The sequence below is a fragment of the Clinocottus analis genome, unplaced genomic scaffold (assembly GCF_023055335.1).
Source record: "Clinocottus analis isolate CAN_PGR_092001 unplaced genomic scaffold, fCliAna1.0.p SCAF_29, whole genome shotgun sequence".
Lineage (NCBI taxonomy): Eukaryota > Metazoa > Chordata > Actinopteri > Perciformes > Cottidae > Clinocottus > Clinocottus analis.
In genome coordinates this window covers 2487501-2508758 of record NW_027176031.1, presented here as the reverse complement: position 1 = coordinate 2508758, position 21258 = coordinate 2487501, and the positions used below count along the sequence as shown (strand labels likewise).

Below are 21258 nucleotides of genomic sequence, written 5' to 3'. Positions count from 1 at the left end.
GGCTGTGACTTCTTCATTGAATCTTGTGCCATAGACTGCTCTGAGTGGCTGTCTCATAATTTTCCTTCTTGCAAAAATAAACGGACAAAAGACAATTTTGATTTAAAGACTCCATTCCTCCTGTAGGTTAGCTGTGTAGCATTGACTACCATCATAATCCATCATTATTAAAAAATAGCCAGCACAGAAATAGCAAAACAATCTTATAATAACCCACAAAGTTGTCTACTGCAAAGGTTATGATCTGATTAAATGGTTATCAGCCTCAAAGATATGGGTTCGATGGGGCCTGCTTCACCTACTAGCAGGTTCAGAAGGCTGTTATATCTATTCACATGGTTGATCACTGATAAGAATACAGGAAGAAGACGCAGACTTCAAGTGGCTGTAGTAATTATTAACAGTAGCAAAGAAGGAAGTCAGGGGACATACTGTGAAGAGCAACAACGTCTGTGTAGGGAGGAAGTCTGGGTGAATGCATGTAACATAACATAATGTAACATGTTTGTAACTTGAATCAACCTCTGTATGTACAGTAAGTAACAATGCTATTTAAAACACAAACCCCCTCTCACTTAACAGTGCCATTTAAACCAAACTACTTTGTTAACTGATTGTTACTGTGCCACAGTCATGGTGTGGTTTGCACTATATGACGCATAAGAAAGGTAATAATAACAAAAGATAACAGCCATTTAATGTCATTTGCATTTAGTTTTATCTCACAGTACCTTGTTGGCACGATAGTGCTCTTTGACCCGGGGCTTCAGGCCAATGTGTAAGTAAAGTTGGTCTTTCTGGTTGTAGCGTGTCCATGCCACCTCTTCAAAACGATTGGGCTTGGTGTGGATGAACTTGGTGTCCTGGGGAACAGGCTGGTTTGGATCCCTGCCAAGAAGAGTAAAGAAGGACAGAGTTTCAAATGACAGATTTCACTCAGGGGCAATATCTGCTGATGGATTTATAGCAGAACAATGCATGCATGTATTTGAAACAATGCATCAATACTCATGGTGCGTGCCATGAAAGATGCAATCCTCTCCTCACCAATCAGTTCCAGTTATTTTACCATGTACCTGGCAACTTAAAGCACAGGTAGAACTCAAGGTAAAATAAAGGTGAATGTTTGGGACTGTCTGCATATTAAAATGTTAATTCTGAAGTGTAGCTTCTCCTTTAGGCTAATCAGTGTAATTATGAAAATACTGGAATGTAGTGCTGAGATGAAGTCCCCTTGGTTTCAGATTAATCAACAGTTTTTGAGATATCACACTTGCTAAAATAAAAAAAGGTCAAAACTGATATTTTTGCTCATAGTTGATTAGTTTTCTTAAGATTCTAATTGGATGAAAAGGTCTTAGTTAAGATAGCAAATGAGCTCAGAAGTTTTCCTCATTTTAAGTTTCATTCAAATGCTAAAACAATTAGCATTTCATAATTTTTACATTGTGGGCGTCTTGTTGAGAGTATAGCTATTTATATTTAATTCATACATAAAAAGAAGCTTCCAGCCAAGTAATTTGGGGTAAAGATGCAGTTCAACCATGCTGATAATTTCCATAAAACATATGTTTCAATGGTTGTTATAAAGCAAACTAAGAAGTAGCTACTATTCTAATCCTATATTCAATCTACTTTTGGTAAATAAAGCCATAACAGCACACTAATGAACTGCACTCTAAATGCAGGTCTAACCCGATATGAACCCCTTTATTCACTATATACTGAGGAATTTACAGAGCACATTCCACAGGGAATCCTGCGCTAAAAAGACCCCCTTCCACTTAATCTGAGCTGAACAGAGCCAGCCATGTGAGCTATGGAGGCCCATTCAGACCCACTGAGAGCCCCATTGTCTGAGAGCGGCATATGGAGCTAGCCAGACCTCATCAGGAACACGCTTAACCATTCAAATTGGTGGCATAAATCTCTCAGGTACCCGGCATTCCACGTCAATTTGGGGTTATATATGTAGATCATTAGGCCTTTCTCTTCCCCTCAAGCTACTGGGCAGTGCGCAGAAAAAGCCAATGTCCCCACATTACGCTCTCCAAAAACAATTACCGCTATGACTACATGCTCTAAGGCAGCGTGTGTGTGTGTGTGTGTGTGGGGCGGGGGGGATTTTAATTTTGTCCCATCGAGAATGTCACTCCTCAGGCCACTACCATTAATTAAGAATGTATGTGAAGATATGTAGAGGCTATCTGCATAGAATACCAATTACACTGTGCAGTCCATAAAACACAATAGCACAATTTACCACTTCTGTACATCAAGTGTATAGGTTAATATTGAGGAAACACAATCACAATTAAATTATTAATTAGTTCATGCTCTTGTAATGGTGAGCTATTGCAGAACAACTGGCAACCAAAACAGTTCAGATAACCCTGTGGCAGACAGTTATACAACTATGTTATGCATATAAACACATGCATGTAACTCAGCTTGCTGGGCTGGACAGATGATTTGGAGCTTGTCTCAGTCAATAGGCTTTCACTGTGCATTGCAGGCTGCTAGAGCTCATGCAGCAGGTCCGTCAGCAGACTCTGACCTTATTGTAAAACCAGGGCTTTCTTATTTGAACTGCAGTAGTGACAGAAGATGCTGTGTCAATCCTGATTTGTTTTAATTCAGACTTTGATCATTTTAATTACGGCTTTGCTCTATGACATGATCTCTAATTTCATCCACCTGCTTTACTGTTATTGCTTCACAGACTGGAGTTTTTGTTATGCACATACATACTTGTATGAAGCTGATTAGAAACCTAGTTGCCCCAATACATTGCCAAGACACTTGTGCTCTGCAGCAGAAATCTACCTGGGGAAACCAGAGTCCTGTCATCCCCCCACCCCGATGTAATTGACCACTCCAATTACAGAAACCGGCTTTATATTGGTCACTTGAACTGGGTTTGTTGTTGATATGACATTTAAGCTTTCTGGAGAAAGTGTAGCCCAGTTAGAAGAGACAATATAGGTGCTAATGCAACATTGTCAAACATTAACTAATACAAAGAACAAATGCTTGATATATAAGTTTAACAGCCAACACAACTAACATGATGGGGTTTAGTCATTCACAGCTAGAGCTACTCCATACAGTGAGTTTGAGCTGCAGCCACTTCCTCTTAACTCAATTAACAGGTTTTGACAGAGTTAGGATGGCACTGTCCTTGTCCATGGGAATAACACATAGCAAGTGAGTTGTATTGGCCCTCAGGAGCCACGTTTGTTGTGTCTTCGTACCCTGTTTTGGCAAAGTTTGTCCAGTAGGTCATGACCACGGCACTGAGCATCACGTCATTCTTGGAGAAGTTGCAGGGAAACAGCTCTGTTGGACCAATCATCGGTAGCCCAAACACATATGGGATCTCATCTCCATGTGCTGCGTCTGCCCACGGTGGTACCTAATGAGCAGAAGAGGAATCAAATCAGATCAGCATTATTGCATTTATGTGACAGATACAGGACACTGAAAGGCATTATTTTTGCACACAGTGAGTATTGTGACCATGGACAGAGACACAGACAGATCAACTTAGCTGGAACAATATTTTGCCTACCATATCAGACCTATTATTCACTGTATTACTGAGAGACAAGATGGAAAAAGAAGGAACAGCACAAATAGAAGTGGGTTGCTTTGAACTAAATTTTAAATAAAAATGTTGAAAAATGTTACGCGCTGCAGCTTGTTGAATGACGAGCATGCCAAAAGAAAAATATGTGCGTTTGATCACCACGCCTCGATTTCTTTCATGACCGCTTAATTCGTCATCATAGCTTTGTATAAGCAGAAGGAAGCCCAACTTAGTCATTTACAATGATGTAATAAGATCAGACCTCATTCTGTGCCATTAGGTGCTGTACCTATGTGACCCAAGTATGTGTATGCAAGTATGTGACCCAAAACAATCAGAAGCAGATTTCTACCCATATCTGACACAAAGAAGCCTATTCTATAAAATTGTGCGGATGTGGCTATAGCTTGTCTGCTTTTCAGTGATGGTTTCATTATATTACAGTTCTTATAGAAATTTAAATCATTCTGTTCGAGGTGTGTTCAAGAAGTGGTGCAATTGTATACAAGGTCAATAGAAAGATGCAAATAGCATCAGAAAAGATGGTGGTTTGGTAAAGACATGCCAGTATGAAGTTCTTATTCTTTTTTTTACTGGATTTACATTTCCAGTTTAATTATGAAATCAGTGCCTGAGCAGGAAAACACACAAAGTGTAAACAGGGAAAGCACCCATGTCGTGCTGTACAAAAAATGTTCCTTTCTGTTCAATTTGAAATGTGACTGGTGGGGAATCGGAGGATGGTTGCTCTCGTTCCGCAATGACGTAGTACATAAATCATACTCGTCATAATATATGTTATATGTAATCTTCGATTATGAATTTGTATAGTTTCCTTTGTGAGAAAGCTTTACCCATGGAGATGAGGAACAAGCCAGCAGCATTTTGAAACTTGTATCATATTATTGACATTCTATAAAGTAGATGTAGATGTACCATTACAGCCAAAGACCTACCTGCTCTGTCTGACAGTGGTGGTAAAAGGCATAGAAGTATGTTGGTGACCCAAAGCTAGAGTGAAGGTCAGCTGTGGCAATAGCTGGTGCCACCCATTGGTGATCGGTGAAAAGAGCCAGCAGTGTTTTCCGGCGTGTCTCTGGGTTGTGCCTGTCGGCCCAGTCTGTGTACATGAACTTGATGGTTTCTCTGAGGATGTCTTTCCCTTCTGGGTAGCCATACAGGTCATCCACAAAGCTGGACACGGCGTAATCAAAGTCGTTAGCCTGAACGCCGTTTTCGTTGTCCACAATAAGCTCCACGAACTTAAGGCCCTCGCCTTGGTTAACTCCCAGCATAATATCGTAGTTGAGGAACTCGCCTTGAAAGAGATGGTGCAGAATGGTTTTTAAAAGTACAAATTGCTAGAACATTGCTAGAAATTGCTGTCTCCTAAGAAAAATGAATTGATACCTTGCTCCATGAGTATCTGAGGGTCATCAGGTATAACATCTCCATCAATGACAGGTCCAAAGGCAATGTGATAGCGAGCTGGCTGGATGTCTTGATCCACCAGCTCCTTGTAATGTTTCTTCTGAAGGCACGCCACTAGCTCCACAGTGTCCTCCAAGTTGCAGCCCACCTTACGAGCCAGCATCCGGGCGTACTTGGCTGGCTGAAAACTGACAGCCCAGCTGGACAGAGCTGTGCCACTCTGCGCGATGGCCCTCTGGAACAGTCCTGGAGAGAAAGCAACATATTCATTCTGCAATCTTTGCTCTCACATAAAAGAACATACAATGTACAATTTAATGAAACCAGACAGGTGGTCGAGATGAAGGTAAGGGAAGTATTAGCTCTAAACATAACTTCCTTTAGAAACAAGGTGTTAGAAATACATATATCTTACTGTGATAAACATAATATCAGTTTCTGAAAAGTCTGCTTGGTTTACAAACTGATAATAATCTATATTATACATGAGATTCATTGATGAGCCACAGCATTGCATATTCAAGATTCAAGATTTCAAGAATCATATTCTTCCCTGACCAAGTGCACAGCAGAACAAAAGAAGCTTGCATCCAGCTCATGAGTCTATTGATAAACAATGTGAATTCCATAATTCGTTAGCCTTAGCTTGTGTAGTTGTACTTTAAGAAGATGTTATGAGGCTCATAATGTATCTGTCACTTAAAAAAACATGTTCGTTTCTCTACAAAAAAAGATAAAGACAACATGGTAAAGCTCGTTAATTAACAGTGCATTGGTGTTATTTCACCTATATGTACTTTTGACAAAGATTGCAAAATTCTAATATTGAACCCTAAATATTTGAATGCACACAACGTATATTTGATCAGACTTTGAAAAACACAGTTAAGGATGAGGTAACTTGTTATATGATGATAATCACATAATTTCCTGACCAATTCTTTAATATGTGGATCTGTCAAAAGACTTTCATCAGCCCAGTCCATAGATAGATAGAAATTGTATTTGTCCCTGTGGGAAAATTGGTTTGTAGCACAATCACACGGCTTGTCTGTCTTGGAAAAATATCAGGTAATAAAGAAAAGACCACATATCTAATTTTGAAAAATCAGTTCAGACTGAAATGTATCCATGCTATCCTTTTTTTCTTCATTCAAACTCTGTAAAATATCTGTCAAATACACAGCCAGTACAGTTTATGTGATAGAACTTTAATAACATGTTACATGCACAACACATATGATATGCAAATGTCATTTTGGCCAAGTCCTACAGAACAATAAGGTTGCCTCACATGATTTTGCAGACAATACACAAATCACTCATACCAGGGGACTTTGGACCTGTTGCATCTCTATGTCACTGCATCAAACAAATAAATGACAGGATGGAGTTTAATATCACCTAAATTAAATTGAGAAAGTCAGAGGAATAATGTTCAAACATAAGGGTTCCAGAAGATTGGATTAGTACAATGGTCTAGTCACAGCTTTGAAAAAGTTCTTCAGCAACATAACTAATGATGAAATTTGACCAGATCTAAAGTCCTCACATGGGCATCTGGGACTGGCCTACTGGCTGAACAATACCAGGGACAGGTGGTATGGGAGGCAAAAAAGAAGATGAGGACTTTCACTACAAAGTCACAGAGATTTTTGTTCAAGAAGAGAGACAAAATGGACTTAATTTACAAGTAAAGGTAAACCCTTGTATACACTGGAGGAAGCTATATGGTCTATTTTTTTTAATTCAAAGCACATGGAGGGTGTGTTAATTTAGTAATTCTGGCGACAGGTGTACATGTTTAAAGCTTTACTCCAACAACTATGGTTCCATGTCTTCTGTTCCTCTAGAACTAATCACATGCATGTACACTGGTTAACTCAGTACTTATAGGGTGCAGAGGAAATGTGCTCTTTCTCTATGCAGCTATACATTGGTGGAATCAAATATAAACCTTACCTATGTGTGTGTAACGAATGATGATATGGAATAGGAAAACAACCAATAGTCAATGTGGAAGCAGCCAGTTGAATGATGATTTAAACTACTCTATTGGGTTTTTATATTTGTAAATCTGACTGTAACTTTGCTATATCACTGTGTAATGGATTAAAACATATCTGTTTAGCTTAGCTTTTAAATAGCCCTGGATGGTGAGGCTTTGTCCCTATATTTTCTATATCTTGCCTGTACTTTTTGAATTGTTTTCATTTTATCTTTCCCTGTATTATTCTGTAAAGCAATCTGAATTACCCCACATATGAAATGTGCCTCATGTCCCTCCAAAGCCACGCCCCTAAAATTATTATTACAAACGTAAACAACCAACACTTGTTCAAGTTTGGCTATTGCTCGTAGTAGTAGTCACAGCTGTTAATCTATACTGTAGTCACAACATTTGATTTATTGATTGCTACCAACAAATCAACAAAGTTGCTGAAGAGGATTACAAACCCTTCTTTTAAATGCAGGGAAAACATCTCATGTAAGAGAATAAAACAAATCACTTGACACACACAATCATACATTAAGAACCCAAAACCCACTGGAGGGATTGAAAGTTGTTAATTTTTTTTTAAAACAATTAAAGCTGCAAGCAGCTATGAGCAGTTCCTCCCTCGAGCCGGCACGTCGGGGATGCTTGCGGGTTGCCGGCTCGCCCGGCCGAGAACGTGCGCCTGGTGGGCGAACATTCCGGGCCGGACGAACCCGATGTGCCGGCTAGAGCGAGAACCCGCTCATAGCTGATTGCAGCTTTAATTCATTCATTCATATATATATATATATATATATATATATATATATATATATATATATATATATATATATGTATATATATATATATATATATGTATATATATATATATATATATATATATATATATATATATATATATATATATATATATATACACACACACACATATATACATATACACATACATACACATAGAGAGAGAGAGAGAGAGAGAGAGAGAGAGAGAGAGAGAGAGAGAGAGAGAGAGAGAGAGAGAGAGAGAGAGACATATAACCCTAATTATTTCAACGTTTAACAACAATAATGTGATTGGCTTACGGAAATTGCGCCGTCTCTGACTGGTTGGTTCATTGAACATACAGACACCCAAGCACCTGATGAAGTAATCGCTGTGAGACTAGGACTGAGCTTTATGAATGAACCAGAGAGTAGGAATTGTTTTCCTTACTGAATTTGAGCTTGAGCTTCATTTACATGTAAATCCGAAGCTTTTTGGCTGATTTCATTTTGCCAGAAGGTGGCGCTATAACAATTGTGAACATGCATCACGTGAAGTGTAGACCAGGTCATGTAAATTTCATTTGAATCCGAAACCGTTTGGCTGATTTCATTTGCCTGCAGGTGGTGCTAGGACAACATTTCTTCATGTACATGTGCTCAGGCCTGGACCGGCATCATCCATAAGGAGTTTTGGGCTGATTGCATGATGTGCATTGGAGTTACAACAGGTTTCTATCACATAGCGAACGGCCAAAATGGGTGTGTCTTTGAGTCCACGTCACGTCGCGGCCGTTAAGTGAAAATGCGAACAAAGCACACTCTCACAGGTCTTCAGATCATCTCTGAACAGAAAGGAAGTCAATCGGATAACAATTGTAGGAGGAGATACATTTTGCAGAAAGGCCAAAAAAGGCGAAACATGATAAAAATGCGCCAAAAATCGCAAATTGGCCGAATTACTGTAGCGCTCCCTAATGTTTGAATCGCACAACTGATTCCTTGCATGTTAAGGGATGCAATGTGCACATACACAAAAAGTCTGGAGTCATTAGCCCATGTAGTTTTAATGTTATGAGTATTTAAAAATCGGACATGCCCCTAAGAGGTTAATTGGTCTGATTCTCCTCAACGCAATGACACATTCAAAATCTTGCAAAGCAGTCTTGAAGATACAACCCCATTTATGATTTCCAGAGAGTTTGGTATGAATCGGACCAAGCGTTCTAGGGTAAAAGTGCAAAAATGTGTTTTTAACCAAATTCAAAATGGCGGAACATTTTGGCAGGCGGACTTTATGGGTCTGAGAAGCTTTTTTGTAGAGCAGGTGGAGCTAGACATGTATGAATTTTTTCAAGTCAATCGGACAATCTGGGCGAGGGGCGCCGCCGGTCCAAATTCTAGGGGGCGCGAGAGAGCCATTTTTGGGTATTTTTTTTTAACGTCTATATCAGATGGCTATTTCCACAAGCGGTCCAACTTTGGTGAGTTTTGGAGTATGACTAGTCCCCCAAAACGGTGCCCACTGTCCCCTAACAGTTACAATAGGGTCCTCTCGGGACTATGTCAGTCGCTCGGACCCTAATTACCACAACTGCCCCATTCACCATGGACAGAAGATGGTCCTTAAACACACCATGTGTGTCAAACGCTTCCAGAAAATGCAACAAACTAAGCTTAAAATGGTGATATTTTAATGAAAACACTCCTTAGCCCAAGTAGGAAGCCATGATGGACAAGACAATGACACAAGTTCTGTGAAACTTTAAGTGAACTTCAGGCTGTTGAACACGGAGCAGAGAGAAGAGGAGAAGCTGGAAGTAGAGGTTGTGAATAACTTTATTAAGTGGAGCACCTGGAGCCTCTTTTCCCCCTAACATTGGTAACCCTTGTGTCATCTTGGAAAAATGTTGGATATATAGAATCTTGTGTGTGTGCCAATTGTTGTAAAATAAGTTATCAAAGAAATTCAACATGAGTTTTTTTTCTTCTTTTTTCATGACTTATCCTGGACAACAAACATTTTTGAAAATCAAGGCCACAAAGAGAAAAATGTGTCTGGAGCAAAAAACGGCCAGAAACTGCTTTGGCTTCAGAGGCTTAACACACAGCCAAACAAATTAATATTATAAACAGCATCAGCAAACGTAAAATGTGTTTAGTTTCCTCTGCACCAAGCACTCACACAATCACACGCGACTGAGGTGCACATACAGCACTGCATGCAAACTGAAATATTCATGACGGTGCCACGTGAACTCTGTGACTCAGGATTTTTTACCTTTGGTGGAGTTGCTCCAGCGGTTGCCCTCGGAGTAGTGAGACAGCGTGAGCAGGTTGACACAGGAAGCCCCGGCGCCAGAGCCAAACACTGTGATACGCAACGGGTCGCCGCCGAAGGCAGCAATGTTCTCACTGGTCCAACGCAAAGCCTGGATCAGGTCCAGTAAGCCATAATTCCCTTTGGCGGCCTGGTCCCCTGTACTGAGGAATCCTAAAGAGAAGACAAAGAACAGAGGAGATGTTAGCTGTATGCTTATTTTCATTGCTATTGGTGTCTTAAGCTGAAGGGTTCAGAAGCAATAATGATGGCGATAAGATTCCTGTAAGAAGCCTGCCACACACTGATATAGAAGTTCACAGCTAATACATTATTCATTTGTGAAATCAACATAAAGATAACGATGTGGGTCATTAGTAGACGGTCAGAGCAGCTGATGGAGTATAAAGATGTAACATCTTTGCTTACAGAGGAGGTAAGTAAACAAAACAAAAAAAACAAAATAAGCCTTTTTCCAGTGGAACCTGGAGCATCACAGTTTTTAAAAGTAGAGCCAGTTGGGAATGAGATCCAGATCAAAAGTTAAAGTGTGAATTCATTTGAGGCACATTTATTTTTCTCATTTCGGGAGGGAAAAAAAACCTTCATAGTTTACAGAGAATTATCCATTATGAAATTAAAAACATGAAGACCAATAGGGACACACACATATACATACATATATATATATATATATATATATATATATATATATATATATATATATATATATATATATATGTTTCACTTAAATCTACTTTTGGAGCATCCAAGCATAACTGTCAGTTGATAACGAGGCATATTTCTCCTTTGTACAAGGAAAACCAACAAGCCCGGCTGTTTCATAATTTAATGCAATAAAACAAGAGTTATTGCCCCGTAGAGGCACTTAAAGTACGGATATGCTAAATGCAACACAGACAGGCTCACTTTAGAGAGCGACGTATCTGAATCTATAATCCTGCCTCCAATAGGACATACAGAGAGACGATGACATACAGTCATGTGTTGTTTGTTCAGAGCAAAACAGATTTGTTCTCTCGAAGGAAATACATTAAGAATTGGATGATTGTACTGCAGATAATGAATAATTTATAGAATCCCCTCAATTGACCGGAACACATCAGACGTTGTTAGTCCTGTAAGTATGTTCCTTTTCTATTTTCAGAATAAAAAACAACATGTTTGAGCGAAGTGATGAAGATTTTTCAGAATATAACCATCACATTTAACCTTGTAGAATTACGGTTCAACCCTAAGAGTCTTGATTTAAGGTATTGCTGTGTACCTTATATGAACGTGAGGAAGGTGGAAATGCACAATAATTACTGATGTTTTTACAAGTCACCTTAAGTACAAGGTGGGCACAGAAGGGCTGACAGGATGTCTAAAAGTGGATGCTTCTCTGGAGTGTTCCCAGATCTGAGCAATGAACACAGGGCGCACAATTTCACCAATCACCCATAAACTACAAAAACCAGACCCAAGTTCTTATAGAAGGGACTATACTGCAACTTAATGCCACAAGTAATACTAATACAAATAGTCATACATGTTTTGAATGTATGGTCTTCTGGGCTGATTTAATACATTAGCATGCATTACATTTCATTCTATATGCAAGTTCTTCCTCTCCATCCCAGCATCAGTCTTACTCCTCCCGCAACTCCATTGACTCTTCCATCTGTTTCCTTTGTCCAGTGAAACCTCTCTGGTACTCCTGCTCAATGCGGTTGCATAAAGATCCAGTGCCAGCCAGATATGCATGTTCTAATGAGACAAGGCACCTCAAGTGTACCCATAGGGGAGCTCTGCATTTTTAGAGCCATTTCATGTCCACCACTGCCACCATCACCACCTCACTCTCCTTCTGATTTCCATGTTAAAAGCTCCATTACCTGCTACAGGCGTCCAGGGAGTCTTCCACACCCGGCTACCAAGCTCACCCTTGAACCTTCCTCCTCACATATTTCCTCACCCATCCGCTTTCATGTTCTTACTCTCACAGCCATCCCACTCCGTGGCTAAGTGGAGAGCTCATAAGCCAATGTCAGTCAACACTACAGTTCATTTCCACAGGGATGCATTCAGGACACATGTATAGAGACACCTGGAGTAGTGCCTCAGAGGGAGGACATGCTCCTGTTATAGGCTACAGAGAGGAATTATGTCACTATTGCTCTGTGAAGAACCCTGTATGGTGAGCTATTAAGGGGGAATGCTCAGTCCATTCTATACTGACTTTCCATAGAAATAGCACATCATAGCTTATATATTCATATGCATTCATATCACACACTGATATAGATCAATATGATCAACTTATGAAAATATAGTATTATATATTATGTTTATAATGCTTCAATGCTTGAACAGAATCCTTTGAATGGTACTTAAAGATGGTTACTGAGTCATCGTTAGCTGTGCGAAAGACTTTAGGTAGTTTAGGGTTATAGATGTACTGTGTTGTTCTTTGAGTCAAAATTACACTTTTTGTTTATTTCTGTCAGCTTGTCAGAAAGGGCTAACTGACAGCGAGATCAGTCATAAGGTAAACTATTACCTTAAAATATTTTTATGAAACTAAAAATATCAATATCAGTTTAAGTATCGGTTATAGTTGTAGCTGTGGTAAAGCTGTCTTTTATGCCACAAGACATTGAGAACAGCAGCAATGTTACTCTGCAGTCAATTAGTTAGTGTTATTTTATGTCTGTTTCTCCACTGGGAATGTGCCGACCACCAGAAACCTACGTTAGCTCACAGGAAATAGCATTTTACACGTGTATTCAAATACAAATGTTCAAGTTGTTTGTAATGCATAAGAAACAGTACTGGGAAGCTATAACATTAATTACAAACGTTCAATAAAACTAAAGATCAAAAATAAAAATACAACTTAAAAAGACTGGAGCTGTTACTTTTAATGTTAGAAATATATCTTGAAATTGTAATCTATAAATAATAGAGAATAATTTGATAAATCTCGAAAAAAGGATGTCAGATCCTGATGTCATCAGTTCACAGTTCAGCAGCGCGCTCTACAAAATCACTTAATACAGTTTATGTAGACTCCCTCACAAGCAAATGTAGTACATTTGCATCCACCCACATACACAAACACACAAACACACAGATCTCCCTGACAGCCACTGACAGGCACGTTCCTTTGCCCCACTGTTTAATTGAGTTCATTCGTCTTTCTATTCCCTTTCCACTGGCTTATTTATTTATTTGTGTGCTTCTTGATCAAAGCCTAATCGTGTGGAAGCAACAGCAGCCATCTACAAGAACGATTTTAATTGATTCAATTTAGCTGCAGTGCAGGGATGGGCTGGCAATCACAAAGAGCGAGGCAGGGAGAATGATTAGTTCGCCAAACAGTGGAGGGGCAGCAGGGCAGTCCTCCCCGTCTACACACACACACACACACACGCACACACGCACACACACACACACACACACACACACACACACACACACACACACACACACACACACACACACACACACAAAGCACAGTGCATGTTTAATTGGGAATTTCTTAAGACCTACAGTATAACTTGTCACCTCACAGATTCACTCAGGTTCCCTAACTCTTATTCTAAACTCAGTCTTGTCTTAATTCTGATCTGAACACTAAAAACGCTCGACCAACAAATTAATGAGACACTGTACTAACAAAATGGCCACAGTTTGAAGTATTTGCTTCAACTTTCATATCCTTTCAAGGACATTTAGTCGTCAAGGAAACACATGGATGGACATACACACAAACACATGCATGCACATGCACACACATGCACACACATACACACACACACACACACACACACACACACACACACACACACACACACACACACAAAAGCACAGGAGCAGTAGCTGGCGCTGCTCAAACGAGTGAGAAGCTGCAGTTCTCTCCTCTCTCTTAGGTTCTCGGCAGTGCACTGCTCCGTTAGCCTTGATAATGCAGCAGTACAGAAGAGATGATTTGCACATTTGCTGACACTTGGCTCTTACAGTAACAGTGAGTAGACGTGGTAGTAAAGCTGCCTTGAATGATAAGATATGGCGCACATGCATGGAGTCGCCCAGCTCCTGCTGACGCTAACTTCAACATCCCTCTCATGGGAAGCGCTTTACACCTGAACCTCTCATGTGCCCAGGTGTAATCTGTTTTTGGCTCCATAATGAAGAACACATCATAATGGTACACAGCCCCATTGTATTTTAGTTGGGATTACCACGCAGGCATCCAAGAGAACATGCAAAGACAAAACAAGTTGATAGAACAGAGAGAGCTGCTTCATCACATCTGACTCATAAACACAATATGTGTGAGGAGGAAGTGACTGATGGCCGTGCTCAGGTTCTCCCTTTAGAAGGGTCTGAGTGTATGGTCCTGCTCCTCCTTACCAGCAAGGTAGAGTAAATACATTGACCGCAGAGGCTTTTGTTCTGCTGCGCAATGTAACGAGACACACTGCACATTCAACTCATAGATCATCCACGTTCTATTTAGATTGTTGATGCATTTGATTAGGAAGAAGATTTTGTGATATTAAAACTGCGGAAAAGCAATTAAGATTTGTATTGTTAGTTGCATATTCTCTGCTTCTACTCTGAATAATGCATAATATTGGTCTCTTAAATACACTACAGTATTAGGGCCAAAGTCAAAATGTCTTTCAGTATTTATAGATGGAATGTTGAGCACGAATATGAAAAAATACTTTGAGTATAAGGTCAAAATTGTATTCGTGGAAGTTGAAATGTTGGGAATAAAGTTGAAATATTGCGAATAAAGTCAAAATGTTGACTTGAAATGTTGAGAACATAGCTGAAGTTCCATTTCCAGAATAAAGACAAACTGTGGAAAATAAACATTGAACTTTTGAGCATGAATAAACTATATTGTTGAAATGTGCGACGTAAAATGCTTTAACCGAATTCACTTTTTTTTGACCACTTTGAAGAGGAGGCACTGACTGATGAGACAACAAATGAACATAAAAATAAAAAGAACAAAAGACACGAAACGGGAACAGATTAAAGACGTTCTAAATCTAATAACAGAATGAAAATAAACCAGACTATCAATGTTTCAAAAGATCAACGTCTTTAGTGTTGTAGTGTAAATGTTTTTTATCAGCCGTTCCGTTCCTACGAAGCCTGACACACTCCATTCCCTCCTTGACGTAGGATATGTCATACATGTCTGTGTCTAGGGTTTGGCTAAAATCCGCCGTGAGTGGTCGCTTAGACAGCGATACGGCAGCTCGCCCTCTAAGCTGAACAATATGAAGTTGAACCCTGATCCAGGAATCCAGCGTTTATCCCCAATATCAGTCCAGCCAGAGAGAGAGAGGCTGCTAGACGACCAGGAAGATGGCTTTTTATATACTTCTTTCTCTGCACACATATATTTCTCACTGTAATGGTCGGTATATCATAATTCCCCCCCTCACCTCACTCTCTCTCTTCCTTTTCACTCTATGTCCTTTTGACTCTCAAGGCAGACAGAATAGGACAGAGCAGCAGAGGAAAAAGGAAGGGTGAGAAACATCATCCCTGAAGCAGGTAAACTGTAGAAGCGGTGATACGGAAAGCAAATTCAGACTGACAAAGGAAGGGAAAGTTAGAGTGGAAGATGGAGAGAAGGAGAAACAAGGGAAACAAAGACGGGGAGGTGAAGCAAGAGACAGAAAGAAGATACTCCATGACGGCTATAATGACTTCTAAATGATAAATGATTTATGAATATTTCTTCCGCTTTCAGTGCCTGCAGACAAATGTCCGAGGTGGCAGTGTTGAACTGCGCATCAATCTGAATGCAGATTCAGTGTATTAAATATGATTAAATTATGAATTAATATTCCCCTAAAGTATATGGGTGATTGTAAAATATAGTGGGGGCAGTGGAATCCAGTTTTGCGACCTTCAAGTAGATAAGGAAAACATCAGTTGCTTATTGACACTTGAAGCCGTCACTGTCCATTTGCACTCGTGACCCGTGAGTCCAATATTTACTCTCTGAGCACGGTCTCCTGATGGAAGTAGTCGCTAGTCACTACGTGACTGTCTGCTGTGTGATGCTGAGCAGCTTTTTAGTGCCGCTTACTGTGCCCGAAAAATAAAATAAAATGGATTTATTCATCCAATCGTCCTCAGAAGGGCTGAACAAAAACAGCATAGGTTACATAGGTACTCACAGAACAACGCAGCACGAGCAGAGGGCTACATTTATGTTATTGAATGATTATGAATGATTCTGTCACAATCAGAAGCCGGATGTATGTAGAATTAGCTGCTCGTGCCCTCCCTCAAATGCTCAGTGGGGATCGAGAGCTGGTGTGACGGTGACCAGGACGGTGACCAGTTCAGAAAGAGAGTATAAAAGAGGATCTGCTTATGACCTCCCTATCAACAGAACTCTCTCCTTCCCTACAGTCTCGGTGGTTATCTGCATAAAACAAATGGTGCAACAGCAGCTCCAAATATTTACAGTGCCTCAGCAGTGCTCCATCTATATCTGCTCCCTCCACACAACAACCCCCGAAGACAACGGCACGCCAAGGGCAACCAGCTGGGGAATATGCTGATGAGGCACAACACATTTCTCACCGGAAAGAATGAACAAGGAGCTCCAGGATATTCACTCATGCAACCTTTGTTTTAGACAGCAGTGGGGACAAATGCAGTGTAAAGTCCCGTTTTCCAGGTCTGCGCTGTTTGCATATATATATATATATATATATATATATATATATATATATATATATATATATATATATATATATATATGAATATACATTTATATATACACTATATATATGTATATATATATTTTATGTATATTATATATTATATATATATTATTTGTATATATGTATATATATATATATATGTATGTATATATATATATATGTATGTATATATATATATATATATATATATATATATATATATATATATATATATATTGACATATTTAAATCTAAATTAAAGTGTCTTAGAGTGTGCTTTTTGATTCATATTTAGGTGTTTCCTGGTAAATGTGCACTAGGCCCGCCTCATTTCACATTGACAGGCGCTACTAGCTCCACGTGGCCTCCCATTGCTGTTTGCATACGATTCTATCGCCTTACACCAAATACAGATAAACACAGTGCTTTAAGCAGACTGACAGATGTGTGTGTCTCGGGAACACACACACACACACACACACACACACACACACACACACACACACACACACACACACACACACACACACACATACACACCCACACACACACACAAACTCAACTGAAAGTGTAAAAGTCTGAGTCCTTTTGTCTCGTCAAAACACAAACCGATGCATTCACATCCAATGTGCATTTTTGTGTGCAAGTCTGATTGTTTGCATTTGCATCTGAAAGGCGCGACTTATCTCCAGTAAGTAAACCAGCGCCACAGAAGTTAAATGTCCATTTAAATAATACAACCAGAGAGAGAGATAAGGCCCCAAGACACACATACAGAGAATGGTGTGTGTTGAGGGTATTAATTAATGATCAAATCCTTATCATTCAAACTCTGGATCATTATAATGGGTATAATTATAGTGTGTGAAGATATAAACTAGTGCCAGTTGGCTGTGTGCTAATGAGGGACATCACATATCACACTACAGAACATGTAAAGATAGAACAGATCAGAGTGAAGCTGAACACAAACATGGAGCCGGTAACACATGTAACAGAGTAAGTCTATGACTATTCTTCTCACGCAAACATATCCTGTGGGCATCAGCACATGTTCCAAGCACCAATATTCAACAACATCCGAGTGTTTAACCATCCATTCCTCCATTCTCCCATCCCTTTCCGTCTACCGTCTCTGCTTCCTTGTCTCTCAAATCTCCCCTCCCCTCCCCTCCCCTCCTCCTGGTGCAAATCAAATTACACTGTCAACTTCAAAAATGAAATGAGCCGCCGTTCATGTTTCTTGTTCTGCACAAACACAAACATGTGTTAATTTGTGTCGCTGCCCTAACAGATTTGCCTGTTAGGGCAAGCTGGTATAGATTACCTCCTTCTGCCGGGTTGAAGGCAGTGAGGGAGTGGTGAGGATTTCTCTGTGTGGGTGTGGATGTGATTAAACTGTTACTCAAGCTATTCCCAGATCGTGGAGTGAATACAGAATAGTCCGTAATCAAGAAAATGCAAAAAATGATTAGGCCTTATTGACTGCCACTATAATGGGCTCCAGAATGCAATGCAACCGAAATGGCAGTAAACAATAAATGGCAGACTGAGCAATCAAACTACTTGACAATTGAACAAATGATTAAATGATCGAAAAAAGCAAAACAGAATGATATGCTTTGTTCAAAATGATTTTTTTCACACAAGTTGATAAAATGTAAGAAAATTGAGCAGCTGTGAGTTGGAAAGTAGGGTGTTGCCAACTTATTCTGAGTTGAAATGCATTAACTTACGTCGCTTTAAGGCCCCCCTTAACAGGTTATGGGACACATTCTGCAGTATAAACATATCTGCACAGAAAGGTTTCTTCTTTATCCGGGGAAGTTTCTCAAAGGTATACTTAATAAAGCACTCTCATAAGTTGCAGTACAAGAGACATATTTATATGAGAATTAGGCCAAGACATCCTAATTTCAGTCAATAGTACCATCGTACTATTGACTGAACATTGAAAGCTCCAACAACAAAGAGTCCTACACTTGCCATAATGCAACAACAAGACTCTTCCTGCCTGGTTACCAATTCCAGTCCAAGTTTGTAATGCATATATTCTAAGAAATGTCATGTTTCTCCAAAGCCACACATCTATTTTCAGCTGCTCAGTAGTCCTCCCTATCACAGGTAAACTGGTCTTCACGTGTGAAAGGTTGCCGTGTCCCTTTAAGCCTCACCGGCTGAATACACCCTGAGCTGTTTGGCAGGCCTTTGATTTCATAGTGGCATCCATTGCAAACACAAACACACTTCATCCATTTTCTCCATTACATTGTCTTTACAAGTGGTTCAACTTGTCATGACACTTTTAGTGCATATATATATATATATATATATATATATATATATATATATATATATATATATATATATATATATATATATATATATATATGTACATTCATATTTTTGCTGTTTTTCATTTTTGAATGTTTACATATTTCATACACCTTTTGTGTCGTGTCTGGAGGCTAAAGGGTCAAACTGAGAGACTGATCCGTCATTATTGTTGTTGCTTATATCTGCATGATTACTTTGAGAGTTTCCTCTTGACACTGAGGTTGAGTCAAACTGGCATATGGCCCTTGAAACATAGGAGAAGTCATGCATGATCACAATAAAACAGTGTCACTTTGTTAAAAATTAATAATTTAAAAGAAGACACACATAAAGGACAACTGATTTAAAGCTGGGTTCTCCTTGTTGGTTTTCACAATATACTGCAAGGAAAAGAGGTAAATGGCTACATGTAAGCCTAAAACATGTGATTGTGGAGGATAATACAAGTACAAAGTAAGCACTAACAAGAAAATATAATTTAGTATGTTCTTCCTGTTTGTAATAATGTCTTCTAGTAAATAAAAGAAACGGTTAGAGACACGGCTGAACAGGATGAGAGTTGGCTGTGGTACTTTACTGCAGGATGAGAGGGATACCCACTTCCACAGGAACACAAATACTGTGTGTTTGTGTGTGTGTGTGTGTGTGTGTGTGTGTGTGTGTGTGTGTGTGTGTGTGTGTCTATAGGAGCGTGTTTGTTTATGCGTGCGTGTATGTATTATGCAACGATGTGAATGGTTAAGGAGCTTCCTTTCTTAGCACAGCAACATTAGTAGCATGTGAGTGAGAGAAAGCAGAGTGGCAAAAAAACAACAGAGAGACATTTTATTGAGACGACAGAAAGAGAGAGGAGAGAGAACGAGGAGTGAGAGGTCAATGACAATGTGAGAAAAGGAGTGTGGGAGGTGCTGAAAGAAGGGGGAAAGGGGAGGCAGGGAGGAAGAGGACACTCAGAATAGAAAGTGACATTTCAGAAAAACATGCATAGGAAGTGAAGTCAAAGATAGCTCTGACTGTCTTAAGATGGGTAATAAAATAAAGATGGAGGCATAAAGATGGACAGAGATAGAGAGAATAAAAAAATAATGCAGCCACTTTAAGATCAGAAGGTTTAAAGAGGAGCACTACCATGTTCCCACATAATACATTTGGTGAGGTATGATGAAGCGAGTTTACTCCTTTAAATAGTTTTAATTCTCTTATAGAAGCAGTTTCATATGTTTGTGTGGCAAGCTACAATGCAGTATAACAGGTAGACACGTGCCATAGAGTCAGAGAACTGACTCAGTAATGCCAGCCACATGGGGTTCTTCCTAAAAAAATCTACTAACATTAGCCGCAATAAGCTTCTGGTCAGGCCAGGCCAAACAACGCTGTTGCAGCCAATTTCATCCCAGTTGGCAGAGAAAATGTTGGAATGGTTCGTTTCAAACCACGGGACACACTGAATGCTGAAGTAAAAATACATTTCATATCAGCCTTGAGGAAACACATCATGGCAAGTGGTAAACAAAGCTCTAGTCTGTTGACTAGAGCTCTTATGTGTGTACTTTTAATTGAAAAAAAAACATGTTTTGATTCATCTCTGCTTATCATGCTGCTAATAGCACGTCGATACAATGGGAAGTATTACAGCTCACCAGAGCAAGAAACAAGTACACAACCAACACTGGATACAAAGAATCATGTTGGGGCCTTGAAATCCCTGACTGTAAGGTTGTGGTTTGTTCCTATTTTAAAGAAGGTACATTTAACTGGTAACATATTAGTTGTCGCACCCTATACTGAATGGTTCACACCCGGATAAGGAGCACATGCTCTAGTAAACACGGAATGCTACACTCCTTTGATTCTAAAATGCGGAAGTAATAAGTATTGTCAGCTCCCATCCTAATGCACTCCTATCAGCACTGGTTCTCAAAACCACATATAGGTCAGACTCTAACAGCATGTTGCTGAAATCTTGAAGTGAGGTGGCTTTCAGATATGCATGTCTTTTATAAGAGCAGCAGCATAAGCCGCTTAGTGCTTTGACAGTGAAGGCACTCAGATGGATTCAGAGCCAGCTGTGCAT

The 21258-nt window shown here is 39.6% G+C and overlaps 1 protein-coding gene across 3 annotated transcripts in view; it reads right to left on the bottom strand.

Annotated features, from left to right (window-relative positions):
- Positions 1 to 21258, bottom strand: part of nlgn1 (neuroligin 1) — a 282136-nt gene that overhangs the window by 3917 nt on the left and 256961 nt on the right. For all 3 annotated transcript variants that reach the window (XM_068593209.1, XM_068593208.1, XM_068593211.1), the window contains 5 exons: positions 10060 to 10272; positions 5000 to 5266; positions 4546 to 4907; positions 3255 to 3415; positions 732 to 888 (listed from right to left, as the gene is read on the bottom strand). In XM_068593209.1, the coding sequence (XP_068449310.1) occupies positions 732 to 888; positions 3255 to 3415; positions 4546 to 4907; positions 5000 to 5266; positions 10060 to 10272 (1160 nt within the window). The remainder of the gene's footprint in view (positions 1 to 731; positions 889 to 3254; positions 3416 to 4545; positions 4908 to 4999; positions 5267 to 10059; positions 10273 to 21258) is intronic.